The sequence below is a fragment of the Streptopelia decaocto genome (genome assembly GCF_964273445.1).
Source record: "Streptopelia decaocto genome assembly, chromosome: 2".
Lineage (NCBI taxonomy): Eukaryota > Metazoa > Chordata > Aves > Columbiformes > Columbidae > Streptopelia > Streptopelia decaocto.
Window position 1 is genome coordinate 48253193 of NC_138655.1, and position 23996 is coordinate 48277188.

At 40.8% G+C, this 23996-nt stretch overlaps 1 protein-coding gene across 3 annotated transcripts in view; it reads right to left on the reverse strand.

The window, feature by feature from the left end:
• TAF4B (TATA-box binding protein associated factor 4b) overlaps positions 1 to 23996 on the reverse strand; it is a 79835-nt gene that overhangs the window by 27972 nt on the left and 27867 nt on the right. For 2 of the 3 annotated variants that reach the window (XR_014183235.1, XM_082044509.1), the window contains exons 7-12: positions 20799 to 21356; positions 15335 to 15470; positions 14644 to 14749; positions 9096 to 9268; positions 6242 to 6372; positions 854 to 979 (exon numbers count right to left, since the gene is read on the reverse strand). Coding sequence is in view for 2 of the 3 variants with exons in the window: in XM_082044509.1 (XP_081900635.1) it covers positions 854 to 979; positions 6242 to 6372; positions 9096 to 9268; positions 14644 to 14749; positions 15335 to 15470; positions 20799 to 21356 (1230 nt within the window). In the remaining variant the exon portion in view is untranslated. The remainder of the gene's footprint in view (positions 1 to 853; positions 980 to 6241; positions 6373 to 9095; positions 9269 to 14643; positions 14750 to 15334; positions 15471 to 20798; positions 21357 to 23996) is intronic. The other variant, XM_082044510.1, reaches the window with a different exon arrangement.

Here is a 23996-nt window from a genome sequence, read left to right on the forward strand (position 1 = left end):
ACACCCCCCTTCTCATCTGGGCCGGCTGCCTCTGCTCTAGCCTGAAGCAAGATTAAGCTGAAAATGATGCTAACACTGTCAGTCAGGTCCAGTCTAGGCATGATGTTGTTCATGTCAGCAGCAGACACTTAAAAATGACAGGAAGTACAGGAAAGAAAGGGAGTCATACTCCCGCAAGTATAATGTGGTTCTTTCAAATCTAGATTAGGCTTCCACCCAAGGGGCTCCAGAATTCAGCTTGAAACAAAACCAAAAAAAAAAGCAACCAACAGAAGACAATCAAGTCACATCTGAGGGAGCAACACCTACTGATTTTTTGTTGCTTCACTTCTTGAGGGGAGGGAAGGGGGAAGAAGGGTACTTATTCTGTGCTAGCAGTGGCTCCATCAGGGGTTCTCAGATGCCAGGGTACCCCATGGCTAGTACTCTGATCTGACTACAGAAAAAAAATACAACTGGCAGGGTGTGGGCTTCCACCAGGCTTCAGCTTGAACAAGCATAGTGAACCCATACACAGATATGGAGACAGGCATACTGATTCCAGAGCCAGAAATAGAGCCAAGGACACTTATGGCTATGTGAATACTTCTTTTATTTAATTTTCACCAGTAGGAATAATCTCAAAGTGAGAGTTCACCCCACTACACATTTGAAAGAACTCTTGTTATTTTTTAAAGAATGGAAAAAGCTAAAATCCCATTCTGTATAGCCTAAGCTATCCTAAACATTACACATTTCCAGTTACAAGGTTAATGGTTACTATATTTAAAGCAGAAATAGGAGAAACCTGAGGATGTTCATCAGTCTAAAGGACACCACTACTTCCTTGGAAAGCAAGAAGCAAAGTTCTTACCTTGGCTGCTCGAAGCAACATTTCACGTTCCTCTTCATCCTTTCTCTGCTTTTCTAGGTGATCAAGCTTTTCAAGAAATCTCAGCTGTGCTCTGGTGTCACTAGATACGATGTACCTATCATTGCCCTGGAAAGACAAGTTTGTTATAGACAACCGGGCTTTCACATACACCACTACAGCTAATAAGCCCAATGGGAACAATCTGAAAAGAACACACTAAGTTTTCAAAGTGTAAAAGTGTAGGCTGTCTCAGAACGACTTCAGGTGGTGGTTAGTCATTTCCACATCTCCTCTGCACCGAAAAAATGTTTCTTGGCATCTATGACTAGCAAGAGGATATTGCAAGAATGACATTAGCAACATCTAGTTCTGTAACTCTAACAACAATGGAACAAAAATGAAGTCTAAAGGCTAAAATTTTGTTTTAAACAGCAATTTCATATCCAGTAAAAACACATGTACAAGACTGTCTTTTGGACAGGTTAAGAGGGAAAAAAAAAAAGAATTTTAAAGCCGCAGAACATCATATCTTTCCATTTTAAAGAGAAAGGGTGATGAAAAGATAATATTTGAAAAGTTATGTTTCTAGTGTTTGGTATTTTAATTTCAGCTATTTAATCTAGACTTTGAAATGAGTCTCACCTCGTATTTCCAAGAGAGAGTTTATGGAGCAGAGAGGCGATTTAAAACTAGTTATAATGAATCTTGAGGGTGGAGAAAGTGAGATGATTAATTATATGTGGTTCATTATAGCTTTAGGAATACATACTTTTGCTTCAGCGGATGCTCTCAAGTCATAGAATAGTTTATGTTGAAAGGTGACCTGTGGCAGTCATCCGGTTCAGCCCCCTGTGCAAAGCTGGACCAGTGAATGACAAATTCTAATAATAACTGAACACACACACACACACACACACACACACACACACACACACACACACACACACACACACAAACATTGAAACAAGACTATGGTGCTTTTAGTCTAAAAAAATAGCAATCAGTAGTGTATTTTTCATACTATTTTTGTCCTCACTGGAAAGTCTGAGTGAGTTTACTTTTGCTTTGTCTAGATAGGAAAGAAGACAGAAAGGAAAGACTTAAAACGTGGACAACTGGCAATGAAAAGCTTGGCTTTGCTGTTTCTGCTCTTCCAAACACATGCTATTTAAGCCATGCGTTGGCCAAGAGGCATTAGGCAAAACAAGGCAGGGAGCCCACTCTTGAGGTACATCTGTGTCACCTGTTTGTGCCACACTTTAATGCATGTCCTAGAGTAATTTTCTTTCTCTTACTCTGTGAACTTGTCTTTTCCCGAGAAATTTATCCTTGGGCTTTTACTAGCCAAAACCACTACTTTTTTCATCAACCCTTCTTTCTACCCAACCCCAATCTTACACTTTAATGAAGCAACCTTGACACACAACTGTTCTGGCATAAGCAGAGCATATATTAGAGCTACATTTTAGGCAAGGGTATATTTTAAGTATATGGACTAGTAGTGACTTCAGTTCCTAAATTTCTAGTTTTCAAACACATGATACTCATGACTCTCTTTCCCATACCCAGTCATATACTTTTAAAACCTGGGAGAAATGTAAAAGTCTCTTTGTGGGGCACTGTTGTCTCCCAGTCTGAATTCCCACAACCCAGCCAGCCAGAGCATGAAATCAATGCCTCTTCTGGTATTAAGTTGTGTTCCCTTCAATGAGCCACCACATTGTCATGTATCAACAACTGTGGCTCAGACCACACCATGTGCTGCCACCAAGGAGACTTTCTTTCCCAAGCAGAGACTGTGGCTTTGCAAAAAAAATGTCCAACAAACTTTTCCCTCCCCTTCTGCTACTGCTCAGGATATTTTTTTTCCTGCTCCCCACAAGACATGTGGTACTTTGAGTCAGTCTCAGTACATTAATACAATTTGTTTTGAAGCAGCAGTTTATAAGAATATACCACCATGCCACAATCCTTTTAAAGGGACAAATAAGAAATCCATATTACAAGAAGATTATTTTCCCAAAGTTTAGAAGTGTTTCGCTCTGGAATGCTCAGAGCCAGATACCTACATTTTTAAAGCCAAGTCTAAGACTCTACAACAATTAGGAATGCAAGCCTCCCAAACAGAAGCACTCCAATGCACTACCATGAGCTGATATGGGACAATAAATGGGTGCATTCCTAACGGTATTTCTGCTCATCAGCTGTTTCAAGATACCTTATTTCAGGTTTGGTTTTTTTTTTTTTAGAAGAGGAACACCTGCAGTTATATTTTGTAATACTCAAACTTGTTCTCTGTGATCATTTAACACTGAATTGCTTAGACAGAAAAAAATTGTATTATATAGCTGTTCATAACTTGTAGTCATCACTGTAATAATGAAGTTGTACTCAGTTGTAATGACCAAGTTGGACTCAGTTTTCGTCCATGTAACAGTTCAACTTCCTCAGGTAAGACCACACTGATCCCAGCTACAACAGTGCAATCCCAATAAAACTAAAGTTGCAAGTATATTCGAGAACAGAATTTAACTTAGTGACAAATAAAACACGTAACTACAATACAGAGTGTGGTTAGATTTGTATATGCCAAAGCTGAACTTGTGTATCTGACTAAATTCAACTGAGCTAAATTCAACTGAGCTAAATTCAACCCAGAGTTCACTTCGCTATCCTGAAAGAAGCTAGTGCTTTCACACAACGACAGCACACTAGTGCATCTTTACAATCCTGTTACGAAATTAATTCCTCCACAATTTTTTTTTCTTCAAGAGAAATGTACGCATTCAAGACTTCATGGATGCTCTCTAAAGCACAGCCAGCTCCTCCCAAAATCTTTCTGTTAGGTTTTCACCTATTTGAAATACACAGCATTGAAGCAAAGCATTCCCAGGTGTGAATTTAGTGAGAAGAGAGCTGGTGACAAATTCAAGAGCAGTTATTTGCCTTGTCTGTGATTTGCAACTTCCTTCCTAGATTGTCACATACCTGTAAATGAATCTGAAACCTGACTAAGGCACTTGCGGTTTAGTACCAGGAACGTATTGCACGTCCAGGGGCACAAAGGAAAAACCCAGATACAGGGAAGCTGCACGCCAGTGCAGCAGGAAAGAAATTGGAAGAATCCCACGAAGGCCAGTTCTCCCACAGGATCTGAACAGTTTAAGTCATATTGAACAGCCTTGCTGAGGACAGATGAGGGACAGGCAGTTGCAGGGGCCCAGCTACTATGTGGGAACCTACTAAACTTTGGCTGCTATATAGTCAACTCCTAAACCAAGGTAATAATAGAAAATCTTCTGCTAAGTTACCTCTGCACTCTGCAGTTTGATGGTGTGTGGGGTGGGAAGGAGGAGGCTGCTGGTTTCACATCTAAGCGCACTCACTCCGCTACATTTAGAGCTCACCCCTTAAAACAATGCAGCTGCCACACCACATTGCCCTACAGATAGTACAGTTTAGGGTCTAGTGTTTTACTGCTACTGCACATGGGGGAAAAATGTTTTCATGGAGCAATGTTTATAGCACAGCCATGTACAGTGCCTCTCAAAGCCACGTGCTCGTGGGCTCCAAACACAGGAGCATGGCAGTCACCTCATGCTGTGTTGAACCTGCCCACAAAAACGTTTTTAATCACTGTACTGTTTAGTTGTCATTGTTAATTCTGGTTTTGGGTATCATGTTATGTCACATGCATACTCTTATACCTCAGCAGTTCTCCAGATTGTGGGAAGGAAGCAGCTGAGGAACCAAACCAGCTAATTGCCTTTATGTCTTACGAAGGCTCTACAAAGGCACTGCAATGAGTTGCAGCACAGGCAGCAGCTTACAACAACCTGAAAGGCTATTCCTACTTTGGATGAAGAGACTACCATGAAGGTTTTAAGCCAGTTAAGTTAGTAACTTTCAATTACATATATTTTCCTTTTTCCTAAGAAGAGTTTCCTCAGCACGATCCTATGAATTACTGACTTTTTACACCAACTTCTCCCCTAACAATAGTTACCTTGGTTTCACCACACCTATCCCTATTACTGTGTGTCTTTATGTAATGAAGGTAGACCAACACAAAGCCTTACAGGGCAACTACCTAATCTTCCTGGAAAGGATCTGGATAATTCTCTGAAATACATGGAGCTCACATTGCACACTGGTGCCTATGAACAGCCTAGAGGGAAAAGAGCGCAGGGGCAAGCAGTGGGGGAGCTGGAATACTGGGGTCTGTAAATATATATATGTAAACACATAACAGGGCTCCACTTATTCTCACGAGCTTTGTTGGATCTCCCGCTTTGGAGAGACAACACAGAACATGTGCAGATTACTAAAGATTTATAAAATAAAACTCTCTCATTTTTCTGTATTGGTTTTATTTCTACTGCATCTTCTTCTGGCAAGGAAAAGCATACTCCAGCTGCTCCAGACATCACTATAAATACTTCGAAGTTTCCAAATAGTTCCTGCTCTTTATTATTGCTTCTCCAGTGCTTAAAAGCCTATAAAAAGCACTCAGTACAGAAATAACCCCTATCCGATCAGTTAGCTGCTCTTGTTAAGTTTCATTAAGTGCTAAGCTCCTGTAAAAAGACAAAAAGAGAAAAAAAATCCAAAACCACCACAACAAAAAAGAATTTAAGAGTTGACGGATACATCTAACTTCCAAATCTAACTTCCAAATTTTTTCTAAAACAGCTTGATACTTAAAAAAATTAAGGACTAATATCTTATTACTGAATGACAAAAAAAAAAAAGGCCTCAAAGAGCTATTTTGGCTACTAGTAAGCTATTGCTTCCCATTTGTAACATACAAGCATCTTAAGGGATACTGGCTCACTGAAACCCAATATACTTTATATTGAATGGAGCTTACACAAGAGGGAGGAAATCTTAAGCAGCACTGGCAGAAAAAAAGTCCTGGAAACTTTAAGATCAAAAGGATCTCTGCCTTCACAATGAGCACTTTCTAAAACTAAAATACTCAATTCAGCTTCCCAAGGCTTTTTACTAAGCCAATACTGCAGTTCCACCAACAGTAAATGTATAAAGCAAACCCAAGTCCCTAAATCAACCTGACCACCAAGAGCATTCAAAAATAGCTTTACATTTACCATGCAAGACAGACTTTGTATAACAACCATCATTTCTAAGGAAGAGGAGAAATGTGTGCATTTACTCTTTTGCTGGGTTTTAAGAGCACCTATCGAACAAGCCGAATGGAAAACGTAAGGAGTAGTTAGAGGCTATAAACAGTTAAAATAAAACCAGCCTTTGGTACATACTGAAAATGCACATATTGCATATGATGTGCCTGTGCTTGGAAGAGGTGTACCTTCAAGGCTGCAAAGCAGGAAAACTTTGGTGCAAAACTTGCTTAATGATTTCCTTTACCTTGTGGGTTGATAATCTGTGCTGAGCAATTACAGTTAGTTTTTCTAGGAGCCCTCGTAATCTCTCCTGTGTAGCATGGGAGATCAAGTTCACAACATCAGAGTTAAGTTCCATAATGTCATGCCTTTTACCTGTGGAAGCAGAGAAAATCCATTACGTGTTTTAGTAGTAGCTGATAATTGAAATAATTAGCACAGCAGGTATTCTGTTCCCCCTGGAAGTCATACCCATTATGAATAAAGGTTTGGAGATTATGATTTTCCTGGAAAAGTCACAACTTCAAAGATCTTAGACATTACATTAATAAAACTTAGCCTGGAGCTTCAGAAAATATAGACATTGTTTCACTTAGCCTCCAGAACCACTCTCCTTGCAAGGTCATTTATAGGACAAAGTTAATAAGAACACAAATCAAGCTTCATGTTCGGGGAGGGGGAGAAGCAGTAGCTGTAGAAATTAGTGCCATATTCTGTTAATTCCAGTAATTAAAAAAAAATGGAGAATTACATTTTGCCCTGCTTGACACCGTGCTTGTTAACAACTCATGACATTTATTCGATCAGCGAGGATGGTTTTTGCAGCATATTTCAGGCACATGGGACCCTCTCACCTGCCTCAACTGAATTAACATGAGGCAGACCAACCCAGCCATCCTGCTGCAGCAGCTGGGACAGCACAGATCACGTCTAGCTGGGGTCATCATGCCATCACCTTCAACCTTTTCTCCTGGGCTGCCGCTGCCTCTCTGCATTTCAGCAGCTGTGACAGAGGCTGGTGACAGCTCCAGGCAAAGCTGTCCCAGCCCCATGCCCAGAGCTGGGCATCACCTCTGCAACCTTCCTGCGGCTGCAGGCTGCTGACAGAGAAGCCTTCCCGTGGTTGACACCATCGATCACTCAACACGACTCCGTCAAGACACCTGGACAGCAGCAACTTTTCCCTGGTAGGCACGGCAGGCAGCAGTTTCACATGCTTTCATACGCTGTACCTGTCAAAAGCATTTTTCCTCGCCCCTCGCTGCATTTACAGCGGCTGTAACATTTTATGATGCAATATACAGCATGCTTTCAAAAGCTGTTTTGGTATTTATTGCCAAGTGGAGTGTTAAGAATGGATCAACAGTACACCGTAAAAAAAATTTAAAAATCACCTTTTCATTTGCCTTTGCTACTCTAACTGAAAATTAATAACAATCTCGCAAGACAGGGAGAATCTACAATGTTTTTTCAAATATAATCACAGTGTTCCCGCTGCTTGATCTTGGCCCGTGAGCACTGGCCTGTACGTAAGCTGACTGCAAAGCTCATTTTGCTCAAGCACCTTTCAACACTTTCCCAGCAGTTTCCCCACTATACCATCAGCATACTGAGATGTCAACTTAAAGACAAAAGAAAATCCCCCCCAAACCTCAAGACCTCCCTCCACGTGCACACGCACACTTCCTAAACCAAAGAGGGCTTGGTTCAAGAGCAGAAGTGTTCATTTTCTGAATTGCTGTACTCCCTAACAGTATTCCTTCCTTTTCAATCAAAAAACTTCTCATTTATGACATGAACTATTCTTCTTCTTCTTCTTAGGCATGGTGGTGGTATTAATGTGGAACAGCTACCATGCCAGCCGTAAACAGCCAGGCTTGTACTTTCCATCTTTCAATGAACTGTCTGCACACCCCAAAACAGACAGTTATTATAGAAGCACTTTATGTTTTTGTAGAGGTCTTTATTTTTCCTTAAATCTACTTCCCCCTCTACTGAATTTTAAGAAAAGCTGCTAGGCACCAGTTTCAATGCATATTTTCCCTTTTTCACTAGTAATACAGCACTTATTTCACTCAGCTATGCCCCACACAGCTCAGCCGGCACACCTGGGCGGGACGTATTGAGGCAGCTAAGAGCATTTGCAGGTTCCGTGCTCATCGCAGGCGAGTTTGGTTGCATGTAGCAGGACTTTGCAATCATGTAGTTAAAGCACTGTGACAGAATTATGACTGCACATACAAACCGCAAGCTTTCCTGAGTGCTCAGCTCTAGACTCACTGTTCCAGCATGGCAGCAGAAAGCAGGAGCAAGGAGTTGAGCAGCATTCACCCAGTTTGCCATAGAGAGCAGCGGTACCAGCCAGTGTGGTGCTGTGCAAATTCATGCTCCCTGCCCTGACATAATACAACATTGCTAAGCAACAGTTATTGTTTTGCTCAGAAACTAACAGCTGAAATGATACATACACTAAAAACTTTCTATTACAGTTTAGTCTCAGCCATTCAACATGTATTTCACAGTATTGTTCACTGATACAGACAACTTTCATTAATTTTCTGTGAAAGAAATGTTAAAGATTTTCCATAGAAGGAGTCATAAACAAAGGTCTGCCCTGTGCATATTAGCAGTTTGAAACTTCTTCCTCATCACATGGCCAGGATCTGAAATGTTGGTCAATAGAGTACGTATATCTGAACGGGCTGAGGAAGGCAAAAGCTGTTAGAAAAGTCAGTGTAACGCATCGAGTTAGGAGCTGCAGAAATAGAAGAGCATGCTTAAGTGTCTGATTTGACTCTAGCATCTATATGGTTATGTGTTCCATTAACAGTAATAAAGTTGCTCAGTTGTCACATGCAAAAGTGGCATCAATTTCATTTTTCTGGTTGTGCTTCAGACTATTTCCATGTAAAAAAGTTCAAGAACAGTTGTTTCCTAGAAGAGCAAGTAAAAAAACTCAGTAGAGTTTGGTAGAAATACATGAATTGAGATGACAGATCATAGCTCCAGCTCTTTCTTCAGAGACTGGAGGTTGGCTGCTGAAACAAGCAAGGACATACTATATCCATACGTATCTGTTATGTATGCTTTCTTCTCACCTATGTTCAAGATCTTCTTCTGAAGTGCTTCCGAGGAGAGAAAAGGTTCATCTGCACAAGAGTGGATCACTGTACCAATGAGCTCAGAGTTTGTTGCCAAAATGCACGCATTCTCCTCGTTAAGATTGACCCCAGCCATAGAAGTCACATCGTTTATGTCATCTTCATCTCTACTAAAGAGAAAACCAATATTTTATACTCTGTTCAAAATGGATAAATAGAAAAGGCCTCCCAACTACCAATAAACAGCCACATTCAGGTACCTTGGAAGCTACCCCTATACGATAGATGCTTAGTGTAGGCATGGACACAGACGGCTCCTATTAATTTTCACATTCCAGTGCATTAGCTCAAATGTTAGCTTGACAAATGCCTCAGTTGCTAGGTATAAAAATACTTTACATGAAACTGAAATTCTGAGCAAGCTTGGAATCCAAGGACTCAGGTAAACCTGGATTAAAAGTCCCCACAAGTCCCCCACCATGCACCACCGCTCTTACAGCCTGGAATTTGTTCTAAAACTCTAATTCACCAGGTAGAGCCAAGAGTTGATTAAATACTGACTCATTGAACTTAAAAACAAGCCCATTTTCTGAGATGCCTATCCTACAAACTGAATCTTACAGCACAACTGTATTAGCACAAACCTGATCTTCATTCTTCTTTTAGTGAGTTCCCTTAAAAATAAGATAAAAACGCTCCTTGTCAGTAGTATACAGAACACACCAGACCTTGCCCTTTGAATCAGTCCTACCATACAGTACTTATGTATGTAGCAGGAAGGATGCTGCACTTCTGAAGAACAGCAGCAGAGCTCTAGTTCTTAACATCCACCCCTCCATTAGCTGGATTCTGTTGCAGTAGCTTTGGTCTACATGTTCGAAATAAAAACTCAAGTCTGGCGTACTTAATGCTAACATAACTAAGGCTAACTATAATCACAGCAAAGCTCATGTTATGCAAGTAGCCTGTGTGCCTCAGCTTTTTTTTTAAAAGTACGATTTTAATTAAAATACTGAATGAATTTTATATGGGTAAACTTTTTGCAAGACTTCAGCAATGAAAATACCCAAGTTATTTTCAATTAAGTTTAGATCATCCAAAGAAAGCCTTTTTACTTCACAAAGTGACAAAGGCCGTAATGGTGGCTTCAAGGATTTAAAATCAAAACACAAGTCAGCATTATTAATAGAGACAGGTGGAAGCACTCTATCTGAAGGTCTTTTGATTTGGAAAACAAAAGAAAACAAAAATGAAAACATCACTCCCCCACCTTCAGAAAACACTGTGTGGTCTATGTAACTCTTGAATGAGGAAACTTGCTATTCTTAGGTGAAATGGGATCTCTTGGAGGCTGTCCTCTTGAGTGGCAACAGGTAGAAGCTGAAGTTATCAGAACATGGGTTTGGTTTGGGCAATACTCAAAAGACACAAGAAAGTGCTGGGATTTTTTTCTGAAACTATAGATGCATTTTCTCCTTTGGGCTTCAATAGGTTTCTATGGTGCAAGTCTTCTCCCACAAATTTCTAGAGAGAAGCCTGGCTAGGAAAGGAGTCCAGCCTTTCCCTACTCATCCCACCATTTGTTTCTGTGCCTTCATGGCTAGGACTTCCTATGTGATTTGTACAGGAAAAAGGAGACCCAAGAGATTCTCAAACCAGCTTCATTCATAAAGCCAAATAGATATATTTTCATGACTGGGCTTGTGCCCCAAATCGATCGTGCTATGAAAAGCATTAAACCTTCAGATTGTCAGAATTGTGATATCACCACAGTTACAATCCACAGCTGAAATCACCTCTGCCCTAACAGCTTCCTTCCTCATCCTACCCTTTTACAACCAGCAACCGACCAGTTCCAAGCACATACTCATGCTCTATCAGCCTAACAGAGACCCTGATCTTTCACGAAGCGTGTAAATGAAGCTTCACTGCATGTTAACTGAGTCTTCAAAAGTACACTCCAGTTTCTTCTTTTTAATGACCCCTACAGAGAAGCCTTTGCTGGTGGCAAAGACAAGAATCCCACCAAAGTGGAACTGCCACAGATCTGCTGATAAAGGAGTTTACAAAATCAGTACAACTAGTACCAAAAATGCACATCACAAGCTATCAGAGCTGCAACATTACCCTGATGGAGCTGTTACATGGAATCCAACTAGGGATGCTTGCACCTCAGGTACAACTGTATACCACACAGCTTCAGTAAATCATTTTAGCTTTCAATCTGGCCACATACTCCAAATACTCAAGCAAGAAGGAGGTAAACTTTTATACTATACATCTCTCTACATACACAAGTTTCAGTTCTCTAAAACCAGCCTTTATCAGGTTACTATTTTATTTAATATTTCCATGCACAGTCTCTCTTGGGAGTACATACGTACAAAAGCTTATATGCAAGTAGACATCTGTACCTGTGCTGTTTTTAATGACCAGTTCTAACTTCTTCACTGTGGAATATAAGTTTGCATTAAGTCACCGAGTCACTAGCCTTGATGAAAGATTGATTTGCACCTACGAAAGTACTGCTGCACTTATTCTACTTAACGAAACTATCATTACATTTCCTTAGAAGTCATGCTCACTAAAGATTAATGTAAGTTTCAGAAGCCATGTAGAGTTTGTACCATTTGCTATTCCTTTTTCCTTGCTGTTCAAACAAACCTCAGTCTTTTTAAGCACGGTACCACATACTTTGAGTAAGCTACAAAAATCATTCTACTGAAGTGACAAATTTAAAATACTTCAGAGTATACACGCAGACATTTCTGTCAGATATGGACCTGCTTTCATTTTCAGCAATCCCTCTAGAAAGCTCCTCTTCTACAACACTTCCTTTAATGTGTTTTGCATTTGATCAGGTCACACCCAGAAATAAAGAAGAAAAACTCTCCCAGTCTCCAGTGACTTAAGCTTATCAGGACACAGGGGAAAACAGAACATGGAGTTCTGAGCACTACCATGCATTAAGTCAGATTCGACATTTATGCTTAATATTCCACTGGAAAAAAAAGCCTAAGCAATGCAGATACACCTCAGATCTAAGAATTTGCCTGTCTTGGCTGAAAAGTGAGTCTGTGGCACCCTCTGGTGTTGGACCAAGGCACATGTCTTCTTCTGAATTCATCTTTATTTACTCAATTTTATACAACAGAAAAGTAGAAAGGCACACTTACCCCAAACCTCCCTACACCATTACGGACAACTACATGGGACAGAACAATTCCAGCAAAGCAAGAACCACCAGTGCTTCCTGCCACCACCGGGCAGGGGGAGCAGCTGCCCAGATGTTTTCAACTCTGCTGTATCACTCCTGTTTGTTCGCTAGTTGAGATTGCTGGTAGCTTCCAGACAAAAAGCACAAATTAGAGTTCTATGTGCTTTGGAGAACAATTCTATTAAATAAATAGATGCAAAAAGATATTTAAGGATGCAAATACATGTCTTATTTTTTCCAGGGTGCTGTCGCATACACTTTACAGAAGATGTAAGTGCAGTACTTTATAAAAATCTTGATGCTTTTAAAACAGACTGTCCTTTATAATACATGCCATGGGGTAATCAAGTGCCAGTGATGCTCATGCTTAGTAGAAATAATTTCCAGAGCTTTTTTTTTAACTGTGGGGGTGGAAATCACCATTTTTTCTATTGCTCATCTCAAGCAACCAAAACAGCCTGTCAAAGAGCAGACAAGGTCAAATTGCAGCTTATTAAGTACAGCTTAGTGAGTATTACATTCTCAAATCCTAACCTAACCTGGTCACACAATGGCAGACAGCATCAGGCTTGATGACACACTGCAAGGTGAGTACACAGCTTAAGTGTCACATGTACAATCATATCCATTTCAAGACATGCTCTCTGCCTATAACAAGTCTCATCACAAAACCTGAAAGGGGGCCCATGGTGCTTCTCCCCGCCTCACACATGATCAGCATTTGACGGATCGCAGGTCACAAAGAAAAGCTGTGCTGGGAATACTGAAAGGACGGACAAAAGAGAGCAAACACCTACATGGCCTACTGGGAAACATCTGTTGCCCAGGCCAGATTAACAGTATGTGGTGCTACACCTGCTTGGTGAACAGATACTTCACCTCAGGAAGCCAGGAGCTCAGGTACACACCGCCCATACCAGCGAAAGTGAGATGCACCAGGGATGCATCCAAAAGGATAAATTCTTCAGACGCAAGATACTCACTAGAAAAATTCAAGGCAAGTTAGAGATTTCCAATCTGAATTATCATGGACTTAAGATACTTTGAAAATCATAATCCAAAAGCAAGAATAGAAATCCATCTTGGATCACGATGTAAAAGCAGCAGTTTTCCTACACTAAGAATAACAATTCAAGGAAGGAACTTCAAAAGTTCACACTTTTGATACATTGATATATCAGTTGATATACTTCAATGGGAAGATCACAAGAAAAAAAATTATTTCTATCTTTTTTGAGAGAATTTGTTTGTTTGCTGCTTTTTGTGCTTTTTAAAAAAAGTATTATATTTATGAAGTGATTTTTTTTCCAAACATTACTACCTAAAATTACATCCCGAGTTATACTCTGAAGTATGTTTCAGAAGAGCTTGAGGCAGCGGAAAAGGGCAACTGCTTCAACATCAGCTTTTCACTTCAACTTCTGGCTACCTACATTTTAAGTGTTCAGTGTACACTGTATGTTACTGTAAACAACAGCTCTGTCTATATGAGTGCAGACAAAGCTGTAGCTTTCAAGAGATGTGACAACTGGTCAACAAGACAAAGGTGTCATGTCTGCTTTTATCCCTGGAAGAGTAACTTCAAGCTCGCCTTAAGTCATAAGATCAATAATGCTTATGGCAGTCTGTACCTCTGTTCCCAGCATCACATTTCAGAGCTCCAAAAAATTATTTCTGTTTTTGAAAAGTTAATCAGTTACCAGAACTAAAAGCTTTAAGCATTCTTGTAATCCAAAAGCCTAGAGAATATGCCAGAAGCCATAATTAAAGGTATAGTCAAAGACACTCACCTCTACATACATTAATAAGCTTGTAAGAGGAGCTAATTTTGAAGATTTTGAAATAAGATTTTGAAATATAGCATAGAGCTTTAGACAGGTTACCACCCAGTCCAAATAACAGTACAATGCTATCTGTCCATCTGTAAACAACAGAGATTATATCTGCTTTAATCCTATGGGGAGCTTTTAATACAAGGTAACTTTGCTTTAGTTAATAGTACTTATAGGATGGAGATCAATATGCCTCTTCTAGAAGTTAAAACTGATTTATATTGATGCACACTGTTTATATAATTACACTCTTGTGACAATATGATGAAAATCTAACCTCATCGAAACAGTTTTCTTATACTAAGAATAATTAAATCTGCTATGAGGTCAACATTTTTAGGTACTTGTCAATTAGTATTATAACATGAAAAACACCTAAAATAAACAGGTTTCTACAGAAAGTTGGTTTTATTTGGACTTTGCTCCCACATCTGTACTTGCTGTCTATTCCTTTTGTTTCTTCCTACAGTAAAATTCTGATATTGTATTTTTTTACCTGAAGGATGTTGTTCCATTCTCTTTTATTTTAGCATTCTGAACAGAAGATGCTTGAAGTGACAGAATTTTATTTCCTGGCAGGGTAATTTGTTTCAGAATGGAACCTAAAACAAAGCAAAGAACACATCACAGTAGAAGGCACAACATAAGGTAACTGTTTCATCAGTTCATGCTTCTGGTAAAGGCTACTGGAGACTCAATAACAACTAATTAGGTTCATTTGAAATCCAGGCACTGTAGAGTCTTACATTCTACAAGTTCTGTATGGCCAAAAACCCTACATGTTCTGAGCAAACACTACCCTCTGTGCTGACTAGTGAAAGGTTTTAGTGAAAACTATCTGGCTGAGACAAATTCACATTATACATCAACCTGGACCTGTTGATGGAAAAAGCAGAGTTTCATGAAACAACTCTCAAAAGCATCATGGTTTAAAGGAGTTTACTTGCAGTATTTTAACAAGCACAAATGTTTAATTCACACATTTTTAACAGGTGCCAGAAGTAGACACGGCACAGTTTCTCATCAGAACTCCAAGCAGGCAATAAATATGTTCAACTTCTCGCGCAGAGTTGGCTGCTCCAGACAGAAAACCACTTTTTTACATTCCTACAACCTACAAACAGCCTGCACTTATTTCTGTACTTCAGCAGTCCTCTCTCTTCTCCACTAAAGAGGTCCCACTTTACCTGCAGAAAACTGGTTAGTCTGAACGAGTGTATTCAGCGGTATCCTTTTCTCAGCAGATGTCTGTAGGGTCAGCGTTGAGGGTTGTGGGAGTGTGGATACTTGCTTTACAATGGTTCCTGACGGTTGCTGGACTACCTGTAAGTGGAGTATCCAATATCAAGAGTGAGAAGAGCTAAACACACAGAGAGGTAAATAGTATCAACACGTTCATTCAGCCAGAAGTGCCGCTGGGCATGCATGCATGTCTAGCTTTCAGTTTAAAGCAAACAGCATGCTCAGAAAAAACTCTTTTTGTTTTTTCATTTCATGACAAGAAATCTTGACAACTGGTGATGAGCTTTAAGCTCCAGCTCATTCAGTGAGCCCTAATAGACACTTCACCCCTGCTCTCTATTGATAACCATTTTAGACCGGTTTCACCGAGTATTACACAATCCATTACACTAAGAAGCTTTCCTCTCTGTAAGTCTTGCTTAACAGTCTAACAATTGAATATTGAGTCTTCCTGCCAATAAGTTCAAAAGGGTAGGTATCACATACACCTAGTTGAGAAGAGGGAACACCCAAACAAACAGTTAGAAGTCTTGCATTAAATCCTTTTCCTACCAAGAATTAAGAGGACACGCTATAAAGTTACTAACGCATTTTTGGAGCTGCAACATCAATTGTAAATTGAGTTGCTGAGTTTCAAAATGTTAAGCAAAAGTACACTGAACACATCAGGTAGCGGGAACATGAAGTACCGACTAGCAACACCTACAGTGAGTAGAGCCTCTACATAAAAACATCAGTACATTGCTGAAGGGTAAAAAGGAAGGGGGTTGATAGTTTTGTTTAAAGAGGCTCTTGAAAGAAACAAAACCAGACAGCAGGGTGTCATCACAACACGCACCTACAGGCACAGCCCATAAATACTAATTCTTCCTCTTCAGGGGCAGCTATTAAAATGCAAGACAGTTCTAAATTGCAGCAGCCCTGAAAAGCTTATTTCTAAGCCTTCTAGCTAGCAGAATGTGAGCTGCAGCTTTTGATACTTCGTTTAGAAAAGTTCTTGATTACTAGTAGACAGATGTGCTTTTACCAAAGGATAGAATTATCAGCATCTTCAGACTGAATCTTATTTTTTTCAGAGGCAAAAAGCTAACACAAAGGAATTTTCAGGGTCAAGAAACTGCTTGTTCTTCAACTCTAGAGAGTCTAAAGAATGCTTCTTCAGCGACTGCACAAGTTTCATTAAAGAACTGACATGTACTATATTTCAGAAATTAGACTGTCTCCTTCTGTCATCTAACTGCAGATTTATCAGTAAACCTCAGCAGCAAAAGCATCATGCATTCACAAAAAGAAGTACTTTCTGTATCTAATAGTCAAGATACACTCCACCCATCCCCATATTAATAGCATCATCATTTGGTATAGCAGTGGTAACACAGAACAGCTGAGCTGAAGGTGATATCTAAAGACAAGACAACAGACAGTTCTTGAGAAGAAACATAAGATCCAGAAGAGGAAAGAACCATGGGAGTACAGGGAAAGACTGTGGACAGGGTAAAGGCTCACACATGTGGCACCTCCTCATGAAGTAGCACAGGCACCAACATTTGCTTCTATGGGGTTTTACCAAAGCACAGTTATGTCAAATCATCAGCCTAGGTAGAGATTGGGAAATAAGTAACCAAGGAGATCAAGAAGAAACAGAAAGGGTGTGCTGACAGTAAAGCTGATTTTCTATTTGCCATTCTAGCTGCTAGACTAACAAAAGCTGCAAGTCCTTGGGACTTGGAACAGGAGAGGGTAACAATTCTAGAAATTTTGGCAAGGATCTAAGGACAGAAGTATTACAAAAACAGGTAATATCTGTGAGAAAGAGTTATTGTCTCTTTTCTTTAGGTTAGCAGCAAGAAGTAATGGAGATATGTCCTTTGTGCCCCAACAAGAACGTTAAGAGAGACATCAGAATAAAAAGCACTGACACTCTTAAGTAAAAAAAATGCACCACAACAATTAGGTTGAGGCCAGTTTTATGAGGTTTAACAAGCCCAAGCGCTGGGTCCTGCACTTGGGTCACAACAACCCCAGGCAGCACTACAGGCTCAGGGAAGAGTGGCTGTAAGGCTGCCTGGCAGAAAAGGATCTGGGGGTGTAGACTGACAGCCAGCTGAACGTGAGCCAGCAGTGTGCCCAGGTGGCCACAAAGGCAAACAGTACCCTGGCTTGTATCAGGACTACTGTGGCCAGCAGGGCTCGGGAAATGATCGTCTCCTTGTACTTGGCACTGGTGAGATCTCACCTCGAATCCCGCGTTCAGTTTTGGGCCCCTCACTACAGGAAAGACATTGAGATGCTGGAGAGAGTTCAGAGAAGGGCAACAAATCTGGTGAAGGGTCTGGAACACAAGTCTGATGAGGAGCAGCTGAGGGAGCTGGGGCTGTTTAGCCTGGAGAAAAGGAGGCTGAGAGGAGACCTTATCACTGTCTACAGCTACCTGAAAGGAGGCTGTAGCATGGAGGGGGTTGGTCTCTTCTCCCAAGTGACAAGTGATAGAACAAAAGAAAATGGCCTGTTTTACATTCATAAAGCAAAGCTCAGAGACAGCAGAGAGATGCTGAGGTATCATCACACACTACAAGCAGTAGTGCTTCATGAGGGAAGCCTCACCATTTGCATGCAAAAGCATATACTCAGGACAAAAAATTCTTGAAAAATCACGGAGGAGACTCTTTGTTCAAGAAAGCTCAGTTCTGAGGGCACTCAAGACTACCAGCTCTCTAAGAGCAAGTAGTTAAAACAGCACAAGCACTTGACTCCTTGCTTCAACTATTAGTAGTACGCAGGGAGAGCATCTCACTGGTAATAGCAGGGACTACACTGCAAAACTCTTGCTCTTTATGCTTAACATGAAGTCGTAGCCTCACATTAGCTTTCTCACCACTGGAACCCAGCAGCTGGTAATGTACATTTTCATTTCTTGTGCTTTAACAAGAGACAAAACAATAGTACAGCATGACAAGCTTTATTTCCAATATTACACTTATTTGTAAGACAATGTCCTTAAATGAGGCTATATTAAGAAAGTTACCAGGAGGGAACCCTACTAAACATGTAACTCTTGCAGCACAGGTGTGTGACCGATCCCAACAGCATCTCTGAAGAACAAGTCCCTTGGTGTCTACCATGCAAACCTAGAGTTCCAACAATGAAGCCACAGAAAAGAAACTTAAATGTCACATCACTGCAGTCACAATTTTGATTTTAGAATACTGCAGTGCTGCATTTTTAAGCATAATCAACATTACAACAGAGCTGGCACATGAAAGTTTCCTTTATGTTCCTCAAGCACCAGAGACCTAAATCAGAAATGGGCATGGAGAGAGAGAGTATGGCATCAGACAGCCCTGCAGGCTGGAAAGGCAAAGAAATTGCTGGCAGTATTGTATGGACAGATTTGCACAGCTGACATGTGCTTGCTTTCAGCTGGCAGCAGGACCCTTCTGTTGAGGGAAGGTGCATCCAGATTTGTTTTCTTGTGGGAGGAAAAAGACCCTCTGTCCTTTCAAGGAAATGCACCAGGGAAACCTCAGAAGATGAAGATGCTTCTACTAACTTGCTCTTCATGCTAGTAGGTTGCCTGAACAAACACCAAGCTCCTGATATGGCTTTGCTGCAAAGTGGTCAACTTAGCCCTTCAACCACATCCAAAATCAAAATTAAACAGGTATTTTGAAGAGCAAGTATTTTAATCACCGTGCCTGGGATCTACCCGAATGAGGATAAAAACATGTTTTGTATGCAAGTCAACATTTGTATGGCACAGTGAAGAAAAGCAATTGCAATAGGCTGCCACGCTGCAGTAGTGGAGGAGGTAGAAGTAATTTATTGAGTTCAACAATATCATATTCAAGAAGTGTTTTGAATCCCTAGTGTAGAGTTAAGCTGCTTCGTCTATTTGTACAGATGGTTAACCTCTCCCCTGGATTACATGCCTTGCTGTGTAGCCAAACTGCTCTCCAGCCCTTCTACAACCTAAGAAACCCTCATTTTCTTCTGGCTGGAATTTCAGATTTAGTCCTCAAAGACAGTAAGGGTACCAACTCCATCTCCAATTTGGCTTTAGCTATTACTATCGAAGACTCTTGATAACTCTTCAGTTTGGTTGTTCAGTTGCTTTGTATTGTTTTTAAAAAACACTTGTAAAAAAGACCCCCTATCCCCTTCATATAGGGGAGTGCTTTGTTCATTTATTTAGAATTTTTTATTTAGAATGCAGGATGCTTGTATTATATCCACCTTACACACTTTGAAAGGAAGAAAATTTTAAAAGCAAAACATTTTAGGGGTCTGAATACTGTAAATCAAGTATACACAATAAATAAACTATAAAGGAAATTTACAAACTAGATGACCTGCTATACCTGTGGAAAATAAATCTAGCTTTACATGAAGACTAGTGTTTTATTCTCTTTTTGATGAACAAGTCTTTACAAGGAAGTGCTATTGAAGAATTGAGTTCTTCATCTGCCAAAGAGGGACCAGTCTCTCAGAACACTTGAGAACATTACTCGCAGGTAGACCAGTCAGACAGCATACTATGTATCTCAAACACCCATAAAAACCTAATGTATTTCACAACGTTGCTCTTTTGGGTATACCTGTGATCCACAGTTTGTTGGTATTTAACATTAACATTAGCAAGAAGTTAACCTGTGCCAAGAAAAAAAAATATTAACACATTGTTTTTGCAAGTATTGTTTTAATAAGACATTTATCCCTCCTGGAATTTGCTAGCTAACAAGATCTGATAGAAAAGCTCACTTTTGGATGACTTCATAATTAAAATGTCTTAGTAAATCTGGAGGTCAGAGCTCTGCTCTGAAAAGCTCCTTGAGCTAGTTTGTACATTTCAGTTAACGTATCACTAAACATCACCAAGCCACCTGTGCCTGCAAAGTATCCAGGGTAGGAACTGTGGAACTAGAGACTGGAATCCCTAGCAGCCAGCTGAGGCACAGCCTTAAAAGGCCATCTAATAGTAATTAACATAAGCATCCCATCAGCAATTTCTGTTTCTGACACTTGAATTTCCTGCCTTTTCTTTCAGATGCCAACCTAGCCCAGCTGCACACACAGCAAGGGTCAGAACTCATGTTCCCTTGTGTCTCAAGCTGGACGTTCAGCCTGGTACAAGAGTGGTCAGTGTGCCTTGCAAGAGACTGAGCTTACAGCTTGGCTTTAGATTCACCTTTTCAGCAAGGGCTCAATATCTCTAGCTACGGAAAACAGAACTGATTAACTCATGACAGACTAGCTTCTGGTAAAGTTATGACAGACTAGCTTCATATGTTAAACAAAAAACAAAACAAACAAACAAAAAAAGCTAAGATCCAAATTGGTATCCTCTTTACAAAATGGTAAGAGTCAAAGTAAAGAAGCCCAGTTACAGAGAAGCAGAGAAATTCATCTTACCAACTGTTTCACTTTAACCACTTGCTGAGCACCCACTGACTGCGCAACGATGGAGTTCGGCTGTGAGATTTTGATACTGATTGGGGTTCCAGCAACTGGTTTCAGAGACTGGAGAGGGGTTGTCCCTGAAGATACCGCTGTAGAGACCAGCACTGGCTTTGCAGACTGGAGAGAGGACTTTGCTACCACAGAAGTGAGGACGGGCTTGACAGTTTGGACAGCTGTCAGCCCTGATGTTGTTGTGGTGAGGACTGAAGATGCAGGCCGAAGAGATGCTGTCACCACCGCGGAGGCAGGAACAGGCTTCATGGTCTGCACAGCAGCTGTTGTCGACACACTGACAAGGACTGGTTTGATAACCGGAGAGGCTGTGACTGTTACAGAGGCAGACACTGGTTTTATAACTGGAAGAGAAGTTGTTGCCACAGCTATGGAAGGAGCTGGTGCTGCAGAGGTACAAGTCGAAACAGTTTCTTGGGTTGGAGCTGGCTGCTGCATACACTGCTGGATAAAGCTCTGAGCATTGGGCATTAGCTGCCGTAAGGCAAGCATGCTTTTCTAGAAGAAAAACGAAAAAACACTGTCTGTAACATCAGCAGAGTCTTCCACAATACATTCCACATTAGCAACTGAATCTCCTTCCTCATCTTTCAATTTAATTTTTCATAAGACAATAAACTGCTTATTCCAAACAGGTTTTGCTAGAATTCAGGCACCCTTAAATTGATGATAATACCGCTCAGTTAAGACCACAAGAATCACCAACACAAGCTGAGCAAAGGTCAACAGTCACCACGGCTTCACTGCATGTCGCAAATTCCATCTATAGAGAAACTCACCCATAACTTTATTCTTTTGTTTAGATTTTTCAATTTGAAATCTGTGTTCTAGAAAAACACCAAGTGTTTAACTAACTCAAAAAAAAAATCTGTTTTGCCAAAAATCCCTCCTTTATTGTAAGAGCTGTGTTTATTCCATGGAGCCTGTCTGACAGAACTACAAATTATCCAACGAAGTCAGAAACAAGCTCCAAAGATATGAGCACTTCCACACCAATACAGCTGGATCTACACTAGGGGGGGATACCACTTTAATAATGCCTGTATAGCTGCAGCAGCACAACTTAAGCCAGATAGTTCCCTGCAACAAGAGAACATTAGCAAATTTATCCTGGAAGATCTCAGTTTTATTACAGCTATGTTGGAGAAGGTTAATGGACAGAATAATCTTCAAGCCCTCTACAGATTTTTCTCCTTGACTATTTACAACCCATTATGGTTCAGAACCAGGGGAAATCAGTTCTGCAGCTCCCTGTATATTCTCACAAACCTTTTATCTCCCCTCCTAACAGTTTTTGAAGTTTGTAGGAGTCTCTGGCACAGTACTGTTGCTATGGGCTTCATGAAAAAGGAACATGTTTCACTTGCTAATATACTGAGTGAACAAACTGTTTGGACATCTAGACCTTCTGTGGCACATCTATCTTTAATGTTCATTTCCTTTTTTAAAAGGCTGCTCAGCTTTCCTCATGCTCCTGATGCAATTTATTTACCGAAAGGATCCAGTAGAGATATGAAAATCAAGCAGGCTTTACAGCCAAAGCCACTGTACTTTTTCACCTATCGGAACAGACAAAACAAAACACATGTAACAACTTCCATCAAAAACCTGCAGCTCAAAGATAAGAGGCAAGTCCAGAGGGTCCTCTCTAGAATTCCACTTCATTGGCTAGAAGTGAATTGGCAACAAGTCATATCTATCACATTTCTTTGCAGCCATGAGCTGGAAGCATTTCCCCCACAAACAAGGCCAGCACCGATCCCCATAGCACCTTAAGAGAAGTGCTCCTGAAGTCACCTTCCATTTGGCACTTGGTCCTGTCACAGCTGCTCGGAGTTACAGACCAGACCTAACTGATGTGTATCAACTACATATCTTTAAGGCTTTTTGCAAAAAACAAAACAAAACAAAACCCCAAAGGAACACACAAAACAACCAAACACATTTTGGAAAAAAAAAACCAATCAGGGTGCAAGAAGTTTTAAAGGATGGGTAACACTACAAAATCCGCTAGCTTTGACCACGATGGTGTCTAAACAATATTTCTGAAGTCACAGTATTTCTTTGTTAATATAGTGTGCAACAGGGAGAGAGCACCCTGTCACAGAAAAACATGCAGCAGCTCTTCTGTGATGGGTCAGGGTCTGACCCACGCTGATGAACCCAACTTAACTCCTGTGGAAAACTACCTCAAGGTCTGTGCACCACACGTAACAGCTCCCCACATTGTGGGATGGCTTATGAACCCCAGCTGAGCACCTCCATGAGGGCACGAGGACACCGCTGTGCCCAAGTTAATAAACCCTTGGAGGACCCAAAGGGGTAGAAGCGTTAGCAAGTGCTGTGAAGCCACCTCTTGCTTCAGCTCCTCTGCATGAACCAGACCAGGGCTGTCAGGGCTCACCATCCCCAGATGAGGTCTAGCTGTGCCGGTCTTAGGCTAGGTCTGTGTGGAGCAACTGAGTTTCACAGTACAGGGGCACCTGAGCTGGCCCCACACACAAGCAGCCAGCCCACATCCAGTGGGGTTCATCAGCCAGGGCCCCACAGAAGGCAGCTATGCTACATCTGAAGCCAAACTTGGCCTGGCTGTTAGTGGAGCTCTGCTGAGACTACACGCAGCTCGCAGAAAACCTCTGCCAGTCACACTGACCCTGCATCCACAACCTGCTCCTTCTGCAGCCAGAGCTACACTGGGTGCAGAAAGGCCCATACTCTGAGCTTTTTTTTTTTAAGCTTTTTCATAAGCCTCTAGGAAACCTCCAGGGAATTAAACAGAGAATAAGTAAGTAAGCAATATGAAAATTTTATATCAAGCCTTGCAGAAAAGACTGTAGTCTTCCAGACTCATGGCAAACTTTCCAGCAAAGCATTTAAAGGCTGCCACTGTAACAAAAATATTCATCCCACGCTTTAGCAGATTAACATCAGCCACCTAAAGTAATATCAACATTATCACATGCATTGTTACATGTGCTGTCAAATACTAAGAAGACAAACTCCAGAAAACCTCTGTCCTAGCTCTAGCACTGAACTATTCTTCCTTGATTCTCAACTGTGCCTATAGTGAATGGCAAGCAAAAGTACAGACCTATAAATCCTAACAATAAGATGTGCTTTGCAACTAAATATAACCAG